A 16,231-nucleotide genomic window follows, 5' to 3' on the forward strand; every position below is an offset into this window, starting at 1 on the left:
TTAATGAATAGAATGATTTGTTCTAATGGTGTTTGTAAATAGGATCACAAGTCCACATCTTGTACAGCAATTAACCACTAAGAAGAATATATGCAGTGTAATATTTGTTGAAACTGTACTTCTGATTTGATTTGAAACTGTCTCATTGCTATCTGTTTATCAATAAAACTTTGAAAAAAAAAAAAAAGAATATCATTGTCCCATTCTTTGTTTTTTGGCACATTTGCAGTATATAATGAATATTCCTGGATCATACAGCACTTTGTAACTCTTCTGAGAACACTTATATTGTTTAAAATGGTATGTTTAGGGCTGGAGCGATGGCTCAGTAGAATAAGTGCTTGCCTGGCAAGCGCAAGGGCCTGAGTTCAATCTCTGGTTCCGCCAAAAAATAAATAAAATAAAATAAAATGATACATTTAGAGTTGTAATATTAACAAGATTATTTTCCTCTGGCTTGCAGAAGGCCTTCAGCTTTATTTAAGAGAGTAACAGAAAGTCTATACACACAAAGGTTTTTTAGAGAAGATGGGGCATGATAGCTAAGTGGAATAATTGGGTCTTGAGGTTCACTGCTGTCTTATGGTGGATCACCTGCCAAGAGCAGTGACATCTTTAACTGGAGTTCTTTTGTTACAGTGTGGCTTCGGCCTGTTTGGTTGCTATAGGTTTTAACTTTTTTGTCCTCCAGGGGAAGTGCCTACATTTTCTCCCCTGACATACAAGCAAATGAAGCACTGGCAAAGGTCAAAGTGGTCACATCTATAACTGCTTTGAACTGAGCAGGGATATTGTTTAAGGAGCCCCTTAAATTACTGAGTGCCAGGGATGTTCATGATTTTCTCTTTAATTGATCCTGGCAGGGTTTGACCATCAGCACAAGTTCTAGACCAATACAGGCATTCAAAATAAAGTTGATTATATATCTAAATTTGTCTGGGACAGTTCTAGTTGTTGCCTACTGTAACTATTAATAAGGCCTCTTGTTTTTCTCTCCCTATTCCTATGTCTCCAAGAACATAACAAACTTAACCAACTTATATAAGTAATCATCATCTATTTATTATTTTATTATTATTTAATAGGAAAAAACAAACCCTCTAAGCCAGTGGTAAGTCAACTCTAATACACTCAAAACATTAGAGATTAAACAAGGAGGATTTAACTACCATCACTCACTAGGTATTTGCCTATAGTCAAATTATTTAAACCTTATTAGTTGCTTCCCCATCTAAAACAAAAAAGATATAATTTCTATGACCTATGTATCTAACAGCATTTTTATAAAAGGAAAAAACTGAAACAATGTACATAGGTATGTACATTGGTTTCTTGTAAACTACAGAAAGAGGTTTATTTTAGCTTTTTTGAAAAATATAACTTGTTTAGGAGTCTCCTCAAAGGATTATAAAGCAAACTATAGACATGGTAAAGGGGTGAAAATCACTATGCTACAGCAAGTATCTGAGTTACTATTGTCTTAAGAAGTCACTTCCTCCTTTCACCTATCACTGAACACTTCTCCACAGCCTTTAATATTACTCAAAATATACCTGAGCAGAAATTCAGCTAAACTGCACAAACCAATATACTATTTCATACAATGTTACTTCCATTTAATTAAATAGTAGTATTCAGCAAGGACCTAAACAGGAGAACAGAACACACTCTATATCTTTATAACAGATAGAATATAATGTGTATGGACTACAGTGATGGAAGAAAAAAAGCACAAAACAAAATGGTGATGAAGAAACCAAGATTAAGAAAGTAGAAAAGGGTTGGCCAAATAGCTCAGCGGATTAAAGCATTTGCTTAGACACAAGGGCCTGGAGTTCAATCCCCAGGCCTGTTGTGCCAGCCCTGCCCCTGGGGCGCCCTGAGACAGCGAATGAGACTGGGCATGGTGGCATGCACCTGGAATCCCAGCTCTTGCGAGGCTGTAAATTGGAGGATCACTACAAGTCCAATCTATGCAGTGAGAACCTGTACACCCTGTCCTAAAATACAAAAAAAAAAGGAAAATACCGTACATCTAAGGTGGACAGCAAAGGTACCTGTAGATGAAAAATAGAAGTCTAGCAGCTTTATCCTGTGAGAAATGGACTCACAGAGGAAATATAGGCTCTGGAAAAAAATCAAGACTTAAAGCAAAAAGAAGGGGGGAAAAGTATCCTGGTTTTTTTATTCTTTGCCCTATGGCTACAGCTTTTAGCACTATGCAACACATGCAACTAGAAATGCAGGCGCTACGCGTCAGCCTCCCTGTTGCAGGAGGCAGAAAAGTGAAAGCATAGCACAGGCTCTCACAGCAGAGACTTAGGACCTACACAAGTGGTAATACTACACTCTAGGTAATACCAAAAAGAAGCCATTCTGCTAAGATATCAAAATAGTGTATTTTGTCTTTCCTTTTATTTTCTCTTAAAACTTAAGTACATCAGAGAATTGACTTACGAGAGGTCTGGATTATCTTCTGTTAAATTATTTTCCTTTCTTGTCAAGCACTTATAGAAAAAGCTACTGAAAATGTGACTTCGTTCAACAAGTTCATCTGATGCCTTCTCCAATATAAGATACCTATAAAGTAGCAATCCCACAATAGCAAGTTATTTTTAAGTTTTACCTAGCTTTATCCTACATATTCGGGAAACTGGTATTATATACAATTAGATTCAAAACAATTGTGCATTCTCTCCAATTTCAACTTGCAGTTCATTCTTTACTTATTTACTTCCCATCAACATTATTTACAGTAGAAATTTCCTACTTATTTATTAAACTAACAAATATTTATCATATTTGTAAGATGTACCAAATACCTCCACACTAAAGACATAAAACAAGGGTGGGGACAAACTGAATTCACATTTCAAATAAGTGAAGACAGAAGTAAAAACTCAAATAATTACACAAACAAACCTAAGACTAAAACTGTGATGTTTGAAATAAATCTAGAAAAATTTTAGTAATTTAAGTGTGATGTATAATTTCTTATTTTAATACTAAATCAATTATTCAATATAATCTTATTAATTAAATAATTCAGTGAGCAAATACTTCTTAATTAGGGAGTTTAAATAGCTGATATAGCTTTCAAAATGATTTTGCAACTGCTTGTCAAGAAACACAAAACTGAGTAGTTTGATAACCATAACACCGGCAAGAGCTGAGCAGAAAGAACTTCAGACATCTAAAGAGTCTTCCTTAAATATTTCATAGAATACTAAATACTATAGGTGTGTGAAGAAAGTACACAAACTGTGGAAACAACTACCCAAAATGATTAGGGGTAATGGAACACAATGTCCACAAAAGTAAGGAACAGTATCTGTTCCTAACAGTCAAGACTAAAGAAACTTGTCGGGCCGGCCAGACAGCTCAGCAGACTAAGCACCTGCTTATGCCGGTCACGCACTTGAGGCATACTGAGGTAGTGACTGAGACTGGGCGTGGTGGTGTCCGCCTGTAATCTCAGCGCTTGGGAGGCTGAAATTAGAAGGATCGCTGTGAGTCCGAGCTGTACAGTGAAACCCTGTACTAAAAACATTAAAAAAAAAAAAACCTTTGTAAATTGGCTGGCAAGTATAAGGACCCAAGTTCAATTCCTGGTACTGAATGGTACTGTATGCTGTGCCAGTCCCAAAACCAGGCACGGTGGCAATGCCTGTAATCCCAGTGCTGGGGAGGCTGAGACAGGAGGATTACTACAAGTCTGAACTGCATAACAAAACACAATATTAAATAAATTTTTAAAAAAGAAGAACTCGTAAATCATAAAACATCAGACAGATTACTCAAGAGTACTTAGTACTTTCCCATGGTGGGAATTAATTCGTTGGTCTTATTATTAAATCTTAAAAATAAGATACTTGAAAGCATTAAACTGTGTCCAAAGAAATAATTGGCTTGTGCCCCAGAATAAAATTATTAAAGCATACTTAATATAAATTGAAAAATACTAACACCTAATACAATTATCAGATAGGAAAAGAAGTAAAAAAAAATATGACTTAGAGGGAAAAGATCAACCAACTGAAGCCAACTCTGAATTGATACAGATGTTAGATAAAATAAAAAGAACATTACATCAAAAAAGTTGAGACATGAACAATATAAAAAAGACAAATTGAACTTCAAGAGATTAAAATCTATAGTTTCTACAAATATAAATGATAATGGGAGCTTCTGAACTTTATGACCAGAAAACTGGTACATTACTGAAATAATAAGTCTTAGGTAAGATGATAATAAATTTGGCTTGGGAAGGATCTGCAAAATAATTAGGAAATACCTTCACTGTTCAAAATTGTAGGTCTAGGAATATAATACAAAATTAAGCCTTTTCTTTTAAAAGCTTATAAAAATCTTTCATCTATTTCTTTAGCTTCTCCTATTCAACAAATTGAAAAAAAAAAATCAAATCTGATGTGGATTTTTTTAAATAGTAGTTAACTTTTATAGTACTCAAAGACACAGTAAATAACAGAATAGAGTTGCCTCATTTCAGGTCCCAAAGTGCTTTGTAATAATGTAGGCATTGTCTCAGTACCTGTTAATTGGCTCTAGAAGACAGAAGATACAAGTACCAAACAAACTGTTTTTGCAGTGAGTCTTTTTTTTTTTTTTTTTTTTTCATTTTCATTAGGGATGGGTCTACAGGATGTCCAGGGTCTCACTACTAGATTGGATTCGTAGTGATCCACCTGTTTACAGCCTCCCAAGAGCTGGGATTACAGGCGCACGCCACCATGCCCAGTCTCATTTGCCTTTTCGCGCCACAGGGGCGCAGCTGGCAGGGCAGGGCTGGGGATCGAGCCCCGGCCTCTGCGCCTGCTGGCAGGCGCTTTAATCTGCTGAGCTATTCGGCTGGCCCAGGACATTGAGTCTTGAGGTAACCAAAACCAACAAGTTCTAACTTGTGTACTGAATACCAAACAAAGAACAAAGCCGAGAACAAAATTTTCATGTCAAATTCAACACTAAATCTGACTAGCTTCAAAAGTAGGTGAGTACTAAGTATGAATATAAGTATTTGCTTTACCGTAATAATACTGTGGTCAAAGAAGTACAAACCAAAAACCAACTTATGGGAAGTAGAACAACAACAAAAAAAAAGCAGCATCTCTTGTGACACACACAGTAATCTATGAGATGCAAAGAAAGAATTGAAATCTACTTAGTTAAGTCTTAGTAAAATTCTGGTTGAGAATAAATTTTGCATTTCTGAAATTTTGGTAGGTTACTTTAACTAAAGATAAAATAACTCAGACATTTTAAAAGTTTCATAGTAAAAATATAAGAGAAATGAGATAACACCATTATACATACTTAAGGTAAAAATCAATGATCACATCATTAAGAAACTCTCCTTCTTCTAAACACTCCAGATCTTCATTAGTTACTCCTAGTCCCCCTTTTGTAGGTGGTGGAGGATATACAATCAACCTTTTAAAAAATAAAAATAAAATACATTAGTAATGAAAGTTCCAGCATCTAAGAAATTTCTTAAATGAAACAACAACTTGGCAGTAGTATTCTATATAACTAAAATCCATAGGGCAAAAAATTTGACAGGATGTACACATTATATTTTTCCTCATTTGTAATAGCTAGTAATGGTGCTCTTACTGCATACCATCATTTCCTTTCCAACTGTCCCAGTCTTGATGAACTATTATCTCAGCATTAGCCTCAGTGCTGTACTTGTCTAATCAATGCACTTTATCTTATAGTTATAAACCCACTGAGAGCGTCTCTCTTCTGCCCAGTTTCAACTTTCAACAGCAATATAAATTCTTCTAATTCTAAGGCTAAATTCCCAAGATTAATTCCTTTCCATTCAGAAAATCCAACAAACCTTGCTTGCTTTCTGGTTGTGCACAGCTGCTAAATGAAGGAATAACACAAGCAACAACGAGGCAAGATTTTCATGAGAAAGTGCTTAATGTGTACAATTTAAGAGACCAGAAAAGAAAAACACATTTAGATCTCAACCAGAAAATTATCAGATGATAGATGGCAACTTATTTTTCTGGCAGTCTTCTGAAAGCTAAGAAATAAGATCAGCTATGCATTTCAGGATATGATTCTGGAATATCCAGGGTAGTATTTGATAGGCCGATGTAATAACAATAACAATATAGTATGTATTCATACACTAGAAAAATTCAAGAAGCTAGGCATCATCCACAATTGATTTAATCTTGGTTTCATAGCACTTAAATTTAACAATTAAATGGAAAATTCTTTTTCTCTTTTGGTCTTTTTTTAAAATTATCTTCCATATTTGAGATTTTATTGGTTGGCTGAAGATCTGTAGAGATGATTCACTCTGTACACAACGTATCAAAAAAAAAAAGTCATGTATTGTTTTTCAGTTATTCCAGTCACTTTCCAAAGCCAAATTTAGAGGCAAATTTTCTGTAAGAGGATTAAGTACCAGTTTCTCCAAATACTGACAATGTGTCACTTAAGTCTCACCAATTCACAATTTTCTATCACATACACTACATTCTCAAATTTTCGATCCTTCACAACACATTGACAAAATTAGGCAAACCAGACTACCACTACCAAAGATGTTACTGAGTGCACACAGTTCTGACAGGGCAACAACTAGGAAATAGTTTTCTATAGGAAACAATTCTACTAAAAATAACATGGGAATAGAAGTCATTTAAAATATCAAAGACATATTAAATACATAACTGTAATTTCAAATTACCTTGAACTCCAGTGATCCGCCTGCCTAAGCCTGAGCATTGGCATTCCAGGCATGCACCACCACACCAGCTAACACAGAAAATTCTAATTGCTAATTCGGCAGTGTCTATCTCACTGGCTATATTACTATACTAAGCTCGCAAACTGCTTAAAACAAAAGAGAACTCTATTTTACCTTATCACCATGAGAAGACATAAAAAACTGAAATACAAAGAACTTCTTAAAAAGAACTTCCAATAAACCCCAAAGTATAAAATAGAAATCCACTTTAGCAATCAAATTCATTTTTCCACTCTTTGAAGACATAAACTGACATTCAAATATTTATAGGAAACATTTTAATCTATCTTATCAAATATGACATTTTGGCTTTCACTTTTTATCTTACTGGTACAAAATTAATTTTGAGATATTTACTGTTTTCTTAATAACTTTTAATTTCCTCATAAATTAAAAAAAAAAAAAAAGACAGGTGTGGTGGACTACCTTTATAATCCCAGAACTACGAAATCTGAGACAGGAGACTCACAGAGCTCAAGACCAGCCTGAATTGCATAGAAAGACCATTTTAAAACTCAAAAAGCAAAAACAAAACATTTATTTTCAATATTGACCATAAGCATGAAAGTAAAAAAATCTATTTAAAAGCACAGAGAGAGTACAAACTATTAATTTGTCTACCAGTTACAAACAGGGCATGACACAGCACATACTTCTGAACAGGTCCAGTATGCCTGACTTCTCGCCACTCTTCATCTGGATTGGATGTGATAGAAAGTGAGTAGCAACCGCTGCTTTGCTTCTGCAAGAAGGTGTAAGTAGGTTTGGCTGTGTCTATATTTAAGGGCTGAAAGAAAATGACAAGGGATGAGTGTCCTAAACAACACATAAATAGAACTGACCTACTAATGTGTTTTGAAACTGTCTCATTGTTATTTCTTTCTCAATAAAATTAATTTTAAAAAACATAAATACAACATATTAACTTTTTTTCTTTCAATAGGATTTCATATTACATCATAGGTAATATAGAATAATTTAAAACTAGTATAACTGAAAAAAACTAGTATAACTGAAAGAAAAATAAAATAATTACTATATTTAATTTGCACTATACTTATGAGTACATTAGGACATATAATCCTGGTTAAATTAAGTTTTTCAGATTTCTCAAAATCTTTAGCTTATTTTAAAGTATTTGAATTTATCATCTAAAATAGAACATAATATTTTCATAATATTTCCATAACAACATAATTTTTGTAAATTTTACTTCAAAAAGATTTCAAAAAAAATTAAATATAATGGTACCAAAATTTCCTTTCAGGGATTTAAAATTTTACTTCTGCTTTCACTCATTAATTGCAGCACTGAGTAATATCTGATAAAAATAATCATCTTTGTTTTTTGAGACAGGGTATACCTGTACAGTTTAGGCTGGCCTTGAATTCACTATGTAACTGAGGCTGGCCTTGAAGTCATGGTGATCTTCCTGCCTTGCCTCCTAAGTGCTGGTATATTAGATATGCACTCAATTTCAAAAATAATAATCTTGAGAGCCAGCCAAATAGCTCAGCAGATTAAAGTGTCTGCAAGCAGGTGCAGAGGTAGGGGGTTTAATCCCTGGGCTTGCCGTACTGGCCCCACGCTCAGGGCTGAAATGGCAATTAACACTCAGCGTGGTGGCACACGCCTGTAATCCCAGCTCTTGGGAGGCTATAAACAGGAGAATCAGGGGTTGGGGAGATGGCTCAGTAGATTAAGCACTTCCCTGGAAAGCGCAAGGGGCTGAGTTCAATACTTGGTTCCACAAAAAAAAAAAAAAAAAAAAAAAAAAAATATCAGGAGAATCACTACAAGTCTGATCCAGTAGTGAGACCATGAACACCGTGTAGACCCTTCCCTAAAATACAGAAAAATAATAATAATAATTTTTAAATATAGGGTAACTTATTAAAATACAAAATTTTATATTAACAATACAATATAATCAGTATTTGTCATCAAAAGATACTGTATATTATAAAATGATAAATTCAATTTGACATGGTACTTACTTCCTAATAAGAGATCTACAATTAAAAAATTTGACAACTCCAGTTCAAATCAAAATAGGTGCTAAATAGTATAAAACAAAAATTAATATTAAAAGAGGCTTGATTTGTGTCATAAATTCATATTCTAGTGCTAAATGGAAAAGACATTTGTATATATGATATAATTAAGCAAAAAATTTTTACATTATTTACAAAGAAAGAAAATGGTAAATGAAGTCTTATGGCTGGTCTTAATATGGCTTTCTATGGGCTGGGGAGCTAGCTCAGTGGCTTAAGTGCCTTCCTGGCAAGCACAAGGTCCTGAGTTTGATCCCCAGAATAAATAAATAAATAAATAAATAAATAAATAAATAAATAAATAAATAAATAAAATATGGCTTTCTATAGCCATATGGATAAAAGATGAATGTTATACCATACCTTGTATATGCACATGTGTCCATGAATAACCTATGTGTATGTCATAACTACTTAATAAAAATTTTTCTTTCTAAAAGTATTTGGCAAAGATACAATCAACATGTGTATTATCAATATTCTATAAAGATAAACATGGTATTTTAAAGTAGTGCTTCAAAATAATTTCAGATTTACAGAATGTTGCGAAACACAACCTTCACCCAGATTATTCTAATATTAACGTCACATATAACCATAGTATAATTGTCAAAACTACGAAATTAGCACTGGTATAATAATATTGACTATACTACAGACTTTATTATGACTTCCTTAGTTTTTCCACAAATATACTTTTTCTGCATAGAATCTTACAATTCCTCAGTCTTGTCTTTCAAAACCTTGATATACTTCAAAGAGTATTGGTCAGCTTTTTTACTACTGGGTTTGTCTCCTTTTTCTTATGTGTGGACTGGGGCTACACAGTACTGGGAAAAAGAGCACAGAGATGATGCACCCTTCATAGTGGATGATGTGACACCATATTGACATACAGTGTCAACTTTGCTCATTTGGTTAATGTGATATGTAAAGTTCTCCATTGCAAAGTTTGTTTTGGGGGGTTTAGGGGTATTTCTTGTTTGTTTTGTTGAGACAGGGTCTCACTATGCAATTTAGACTGCCTTTGAACTCACTATGTAGTCCAGTCTGGCCTTAAACTCACAATTCTCCCACCTATGCCTCCCAAATGCTAGAATTATAGGCATTCAGCACCACACCTGTCTTTTTGTCATTAATAAATATTTTGGACATAGGACTTTGAGATTATACATATATCATATTTCTTCTTAAATTTTCATCCATTAATTTTATTTTATTTTTATTTTTTTACAGAACCAGGGATTGAACTCAGGTCCTTGCGCTTGCCAGGCAAGCACTTATTCTACTGAGCTATCTCCCCAACCCCTCGTCCGTTACATTTAACATCCATCAGGGGACTTTGCCTGCAATCATCATAAATATAAAAATTATTTATGTAGTTTTATATTTCCCTTGTTGCTTTTTAATTATATTTTATTTTTAAAGAGAATACAAAATAGTAATTAAAAAATTATAAATGATAACAGAATTTCATTAAACAAAATAGTATGAATTTGACAGTATTTGTTATAGTACAGAATATTGTCTTGAACTTAGTTGTTCAGATTACCAGATATGTACAGGAAAAATTGAAAAAAGACAAGTAAGAATTTATTAATTTCTTAAGAAATTAAGAGGGGGAAAAGAAGAAAAAAAAATAAGCATTAACTGCTTCTTTTCATAAACCAGCAGAAATCCACACTATTATTCCTGCCATACCTAGACACCTTTTTCCCCCTCTCCCTTTCTGTCCTTCTCATCTCAGTAATTCCTTCCTTTTGGATAGATTCATTCCCTTTTCAAAGTATCTATTGTACCCTTCAGATTCCATTTTTCTCTTTCAGGTTCTCACACTAAGGAGACAATATGATGTTTGCACATGACAGTCTGATTTATTTCACTTAAGAGTATGGTCTTTAGTTGCATCCTTTACTGATAAAAGCCTCAAATTTATATTTTACACTCCATTGTGTAAAAATACCACATCTTCTTTATCCACTCCTCAGCTGGTGGGCAGGCATCTGAGTTGCTTCCAAGACTTAACTATGGCAAGTTGTACTGCTATAAACATGGGTGCAGATAAATCGCCATAATATGCGGGATGTTTTCAGTTCTGGAAAAACACCCATGAGGAGAGGAATAGCTGGGTTCAATGAAATCTCCAATCCTAGGTTTTTGAGGAATTGCCACACTGATTTCCATAGTAGTTGTATCAGTCGGCACTCCCAATAACAGCGGAGAAGGGTTTTTTCCCCACAGTCCTACAGCATTTGTTACTGATTGACTTCTGCACGATAGCCATTCTTTTTGGGGTGAGATGGAATCTCAGTGTTGTTTTAATTTGCATTTCTCGAATGACCGATGATGTTGAACATTTTTTTCACATATTTATTTGACATTTGTATTCCTTCATCTGAGAAGTGTATATTCATCTTACATGCCCATTTTGGACTGGGTCTTTGAATTTTGGGGGCCTTTTTAAATTCTTTATATGTTTTTAATTCTTTGTATGTTCTAGATAGAAGGTCACTATCAGAATGGCAGTTGGCCATAATTTTTTCCCAATTTGTGGGTTTTTAGTCTCTTGATGACTTCTTTTGATGCGCAGAAACTTTTCAAAAACAATGAGTTCCAGCTGTTGATTCCTTGTTGCTTTTTTATTAACTAGATACTTTATAAGAAAAAATGGCCCCTATGTGCCACTACCATTCATTAACTATGTTACCTATCTCTATAAGTACAGATTCAAGGATAGTTGTATTTTACACACAATATAAATCATAATAAAATGACAATGTAATTTGTAACAAAAATATAACAATCCTTGAATCCCATATTACCATTATTGATTTTGTTGAACAAAATTCCCATCTCTGGCATGAGATTTCTTTCAAGTTGGTTCCCATACCTTTGTGACAAAACACCACACTCTGAAATCAGCTAATACAAGTAAAGGAAGTAACTTTCTGTCTCTGTCAATTATATTAAACATGTGCTAACCTGAGATACTGATTTCATCTTCATTTCTTCAGTAGCAGCAGGGAAAGAACAAGTAGAAGCACAGCAATAATGAATAAAAGAACTTTCTTTTGAAGAAAGGTTCTGAAACAAAGGAAATGCCTCAGTCCAAGACAGTGAATAAGAAAGCTCTGGTTCTCCATTAGCTGTACTTATTTCCAACATAATATCTTTCAATCTCAGTTCATCCCTTTGTGAAATGGGGCTGTTTAGCTCAAGAAAAATGAATTCACTGGATTTTGCTATAAAAGAAAAAAAATAAATTTGTATCACTCATACTGTTTTTCAAAGAAATTATAATTAATTTAATTATGAGTAACACTAAGGTTGATAAAAGCCCAACAAAGTATTTTGTAGATTAGGTAATAATCCAGGCAAATTAAAACCTCAAAAGAGGCCAGTAACCCATAAACCAACTCACAATTTTTATTTATTTATTTATTATTTTTATTTTTTTGGCAGAACTAGGGACTGAACTCAGGCCCTTGCGCTTGCCAGGAAAGTGATTATTCTACTGAGTCATCTCCCTGACCCCGCAATTCACAATTTTTAAATTCATGTTCTACTGCACTAGTATCAAAATTCCACAATGGTACTGACTACTAGATCTCTAATGCCTATCATTCAGTAAGTGCTTATAAGCATTTGATAATGAATGTGTAAGCGAATAATGATAATTGCTAATTATTTTATTACAGCCTCCTCCAGTGATTAAATCTAACAAGAAAGTATACAGTTAAGCATCATCTCCAACTTCTTTCATCAATCATTTTACTGGTACTCTCAAAAGACATCATTTTCCACCCACGATGAAAGATGTTTGTCTATATTTTCCCCCAACTTCTTGCTAGGTAAACATGAATTTTCCTATTAGAATTAACTAAAACAGGAAAGTAAGGAATTACAAAGTTACAAAATTTAGCTCACTAGCAAATATCTTTAATATACAAGAAGGGGGGTAATAAAGAGAAAAAATAGACAAGGAAAAACCTTACTAATTCTTATGTTTAATTCTAAACCAGACTCCATTAGGAATTAGAAACTGAACAGGAAGAGAAATATCTCAAGATGCACATATGTAGATAAGTATTATGGTGCACACAGAAAAGTATTCAACACAGTGTTAGGGTCATGATATACAAGTATGCTTATTTTTATTTCTTTAGAAACTAAAAAATATAGTAGTAAAGAAATCTATATAACTATCACAATAAAATATCCTATTTCATTATGAAACAATGGCAAGACACACAGGTAGTCAAGTATAACAACTGACTAAAAAAAAAAAAATTACGAGTACAAGGTCCTGAGTTTGATCCCTGGAACAAAAATAAATATATAAATAAATAAACAAACAAGAAATAAGAGCCAGCAAGATAGTTCAGCAGACTAAGCACCTGCTTAGGCTAGCACAGGGACTGGGGAAGTACCCTGGCCCCCAGGCATTGAGCTGGCCACTGAGGCTGGGCATGGTGACACATGCCTGAAATCCCAGGCCTGGGGAGGCTGAAAACAGGAGGATCACTATAAGTCTGAACTGCAAAGTAAGACCCTGTACCAAATACATAAAACATAAAAAAAATTTTTTTTAATTTTAAATGATAAAATATCTTACATAATATTAGGGATAAAATTACTTTGGAATCAATGAAATTTTTGAATTTAATTCAATGTAATAATTACAGTCTATTAAATTATTTTAGAATAAAATTGTTTATTTTATCCTGATATTTAGAAATTATTTTATACTCACATTGCTGGCTTAAAATAGAGTTTTCTAATTGTGTCTGAATCTCTTGAATATAACTTGAAGACACCCACAGAAAAAGAATAGCATGACTCCTTTTACTATGGTCATCATCCTTACTTTTCCATAACCCAAACCTCTTTAAATATGTGGTATCCACTAGCAATGAAACCTCATTCAGGGACACTGAAATAAATAAAAGATAACAGTTTAAAAATTAATCTAACAATATAGCACTTATGTACCATATAACACTTCTGAATAAATTGTAATTTTCCAAAAGAATTATGTACAAAGTTTTTCAAAAATATATATCCAATATACTTTCATCAACTTGGCAAAATAACCCACACAGTTTTATTAGAGTTAAAATACACTACGAACTAGAAAGGGCTAAATAATTATTAAATAGAAACTTAGGCTTATACTATATGATTTCAATTATGTTAAGGAAAGGAAAATATAAGTCTAATTTTTCCATAGCATAAAAGCTTTATGCAGAAAAGACTGCTCACTAGGCACTCCGGTATCACTAGCAAAAAGGGAAAAAAGACAGGCATGGTAGTGCACTCCTGTAATCCCAGCACTTGGGAGGCCACAGCAGAAGAGGACAGCCATGAGTTCAAGGTGAGCATGAACTACATAGCGAGACGCTGTCTCAAAAACAAGGGAGCAGGGAGTGTTCAGCAGTGCTGAAAACTAAACATAGCATAATTTTAAAATTGTTATTTTTTATCTTTCCTATATTGGTCACTATGGTAAGTCAATGAACAGTTCCTACCCAGATTCTTCTGAAACATCTGCATTTCACTTTATATAAACAAGCTACTATGAGAAGATTCTCAAGAACAACATGAATTTCTGAACTTTCTAAGATATTTCTTTAAAAAATTTTATAGATTGATTGTAAGTAGAAATCAACATTAAAATACAGTCTTAGGAGTGGGGAGATAGCTCAGTAGAACAAGCACTTGCCTGGCAGATGCAGGGCCCTGAGTTTAATCCCTAGTACAAAAAAAAAAAAAAAAAGCTTAGCTGGGCATGGTGTTTCACACTTGTAATCTTAGCATTCAGGCACTGAGGCAATAGAATTGCTGTGAACTCAAGGAAAAACTGTCAAATAAATGGAGGCGGCTGCAACTTGGGACAGAAGCAAAGGCCGCTGAAAGAGTGCATCACTGAAAAGCAAAATACTACATAAAGAAGTTTCTGTTCTAGCTTAAAAAAAAAAAAAAACCTCCACTGTAATCAAACCACAAATCTCCACAGGAAACAAAACATAAAAACATAAGAAGAAATGATAAGAAATTGTCTCCAAAATCTTCCAACTCCCCAAAAGCTGATGCATGGAGCAATAAGGGGAAGCAAAACACAAGACATACAGATGAATTATTCAAAATGATAAAAGAGAAGACTAAAAAATAGATCAGCATCACAATCATCAAACTGAAAGAAGAGACAGATAATGAAATTAATAAAACAATCAATGAGTTTACAGAAAATAATTTTTTTAAAAAGATGAGTCAAATACAATGATACAAAACATGAATGACTAGTTTAGCAAAGACTGTGACTTCATTATCAGGTTCCAAACAGAAATCAAGAAGACTAAAACCTATGTTGACAGTATGGGCAGTACAAGTGTCCAACATGAGAATACAGCAAAACAAGGCTTATGTTGGTGACCAATTACTCAAAGGCACCTTGACAACAAGAAAACATAAAAAATTGATCCAAGGACTGATAGATAATACAAAGAAGACTAATATAAAATTGAAGCAAGAAAAAAAATTAGAAGGTAGCTCAAATGCCTTAAAAAAATCTGCCAACTAAAGTAATAGCTGGAAAGTTTCCACATAAGGTAAAGGAATTTTACAGGTAAGTGAGGCATATACAACCCCAAACAGCCACAACCAGAAAAGAATTTCTCCACAACACACCACAGTTAAAATCACAGAAGTTCAACACAAGGACAAAATGTTAAAAGCTGTCAGAGAAAAGTAATAAATCACTTAAAAGCAACACATCACTTCTAAACCCATTAGAATTACAGCAGACTTCTCACATAAACTTTAAAGGCTAAAAAAGCTTGGAGTCATGTATTTTGGTTCCTAGAAAAAAATTACTTCTAACTGATAATATCCTGGAAAACTACCTTCCAAAATCAGAAAAATAAGGTATTTGCATGATAAAGAGCACCTTAAGAAATTCACAACTATACCAAAACAGTGCTCCAAAAAATTGTCAAGGATATCCTAGAAAGAAAACAATCAAATCCACAACGCCAAAAATTCTACTAGAACGAATATACGAGCAGGGTGAGCAGATAAACTGAGGTGGGAAAAAAAGGTCAATCAGCAACAGGAAAATTGTACAATGACTAGAATAATTCAATACATTTTAGTAATAATTCTCAACATGAATGGTTTCAACTCCCCAATCAAAACACAAAGGGCAAACAACCAAGTGACAAAACCCAACATTATTCTGTATGCAAGAAACTCATTTAATTGAAAAAGAAATTCACAGATTAAAAAAAGATCAAGTGGGCCAGGGATATAGCTTAGCAACGTGAAGTGCCTGCCTGGTAAGCACAAGGTTCCAAGTTAATCTCCAGTACCACAAAAAAAAAAAAAAAAAAAA

At 33.7% G+C, this 16,231-nt stretch overlaps 1 protein-coding gene across 3 annotated transcripts in view; it reads right to left on the reverse strand.

Moving 5' to 3' along the window:
• The window catches only part of Senp7 (SUMO1/sentrin specific peptidase 7), a 219,917-nt gene that overhangs the window by 16,999 nt on the left and 186,687 nt on the right, over nt 1-16,231 (reverse strand). For all 3 annotated transcript variants that reach the window (XM_004636590.2, XM_023721306.1, XM_023721305.1), the window contains 5 exons: nt 13,595-13,774; nt 11,824-12,083; nt 7,441-7,574; nt 5,332-5,448; nt 2,458-2,580 (listed from right to left, as the gene is read on the reverse strand). In XM_004636590.2, the coding sequence (XP_004636647.2) occupies nt 2,458-2,580; nt 5,332-5,448; nt 7,441-7,574; nt 11,824-12,083; nt 13,595-13,774 (814 nt within the window). The remainder of the gene's footprint in view (nt 1-2,457; nt 2,581-5,331; nt 5,449-7,440; nt 7,575-11,823; nt 12,084-13,594; nt 13,775-16,231) is intronic.

The sequence above is a fragment of the Octodon degus genome, unplaced genomic scaffold, assembly GCF_000260255.1.
Source record: "Octodon degus isolate 3935 unplaced genomic scaffold, OctDeg1.0 scaffold00081, whole genome shotgun sequence".
NCBI lineage: Eukaryota > Metazoa > Chordata > Mammalia > Rodentia > Octodontidae > Octodon > Octodon degus.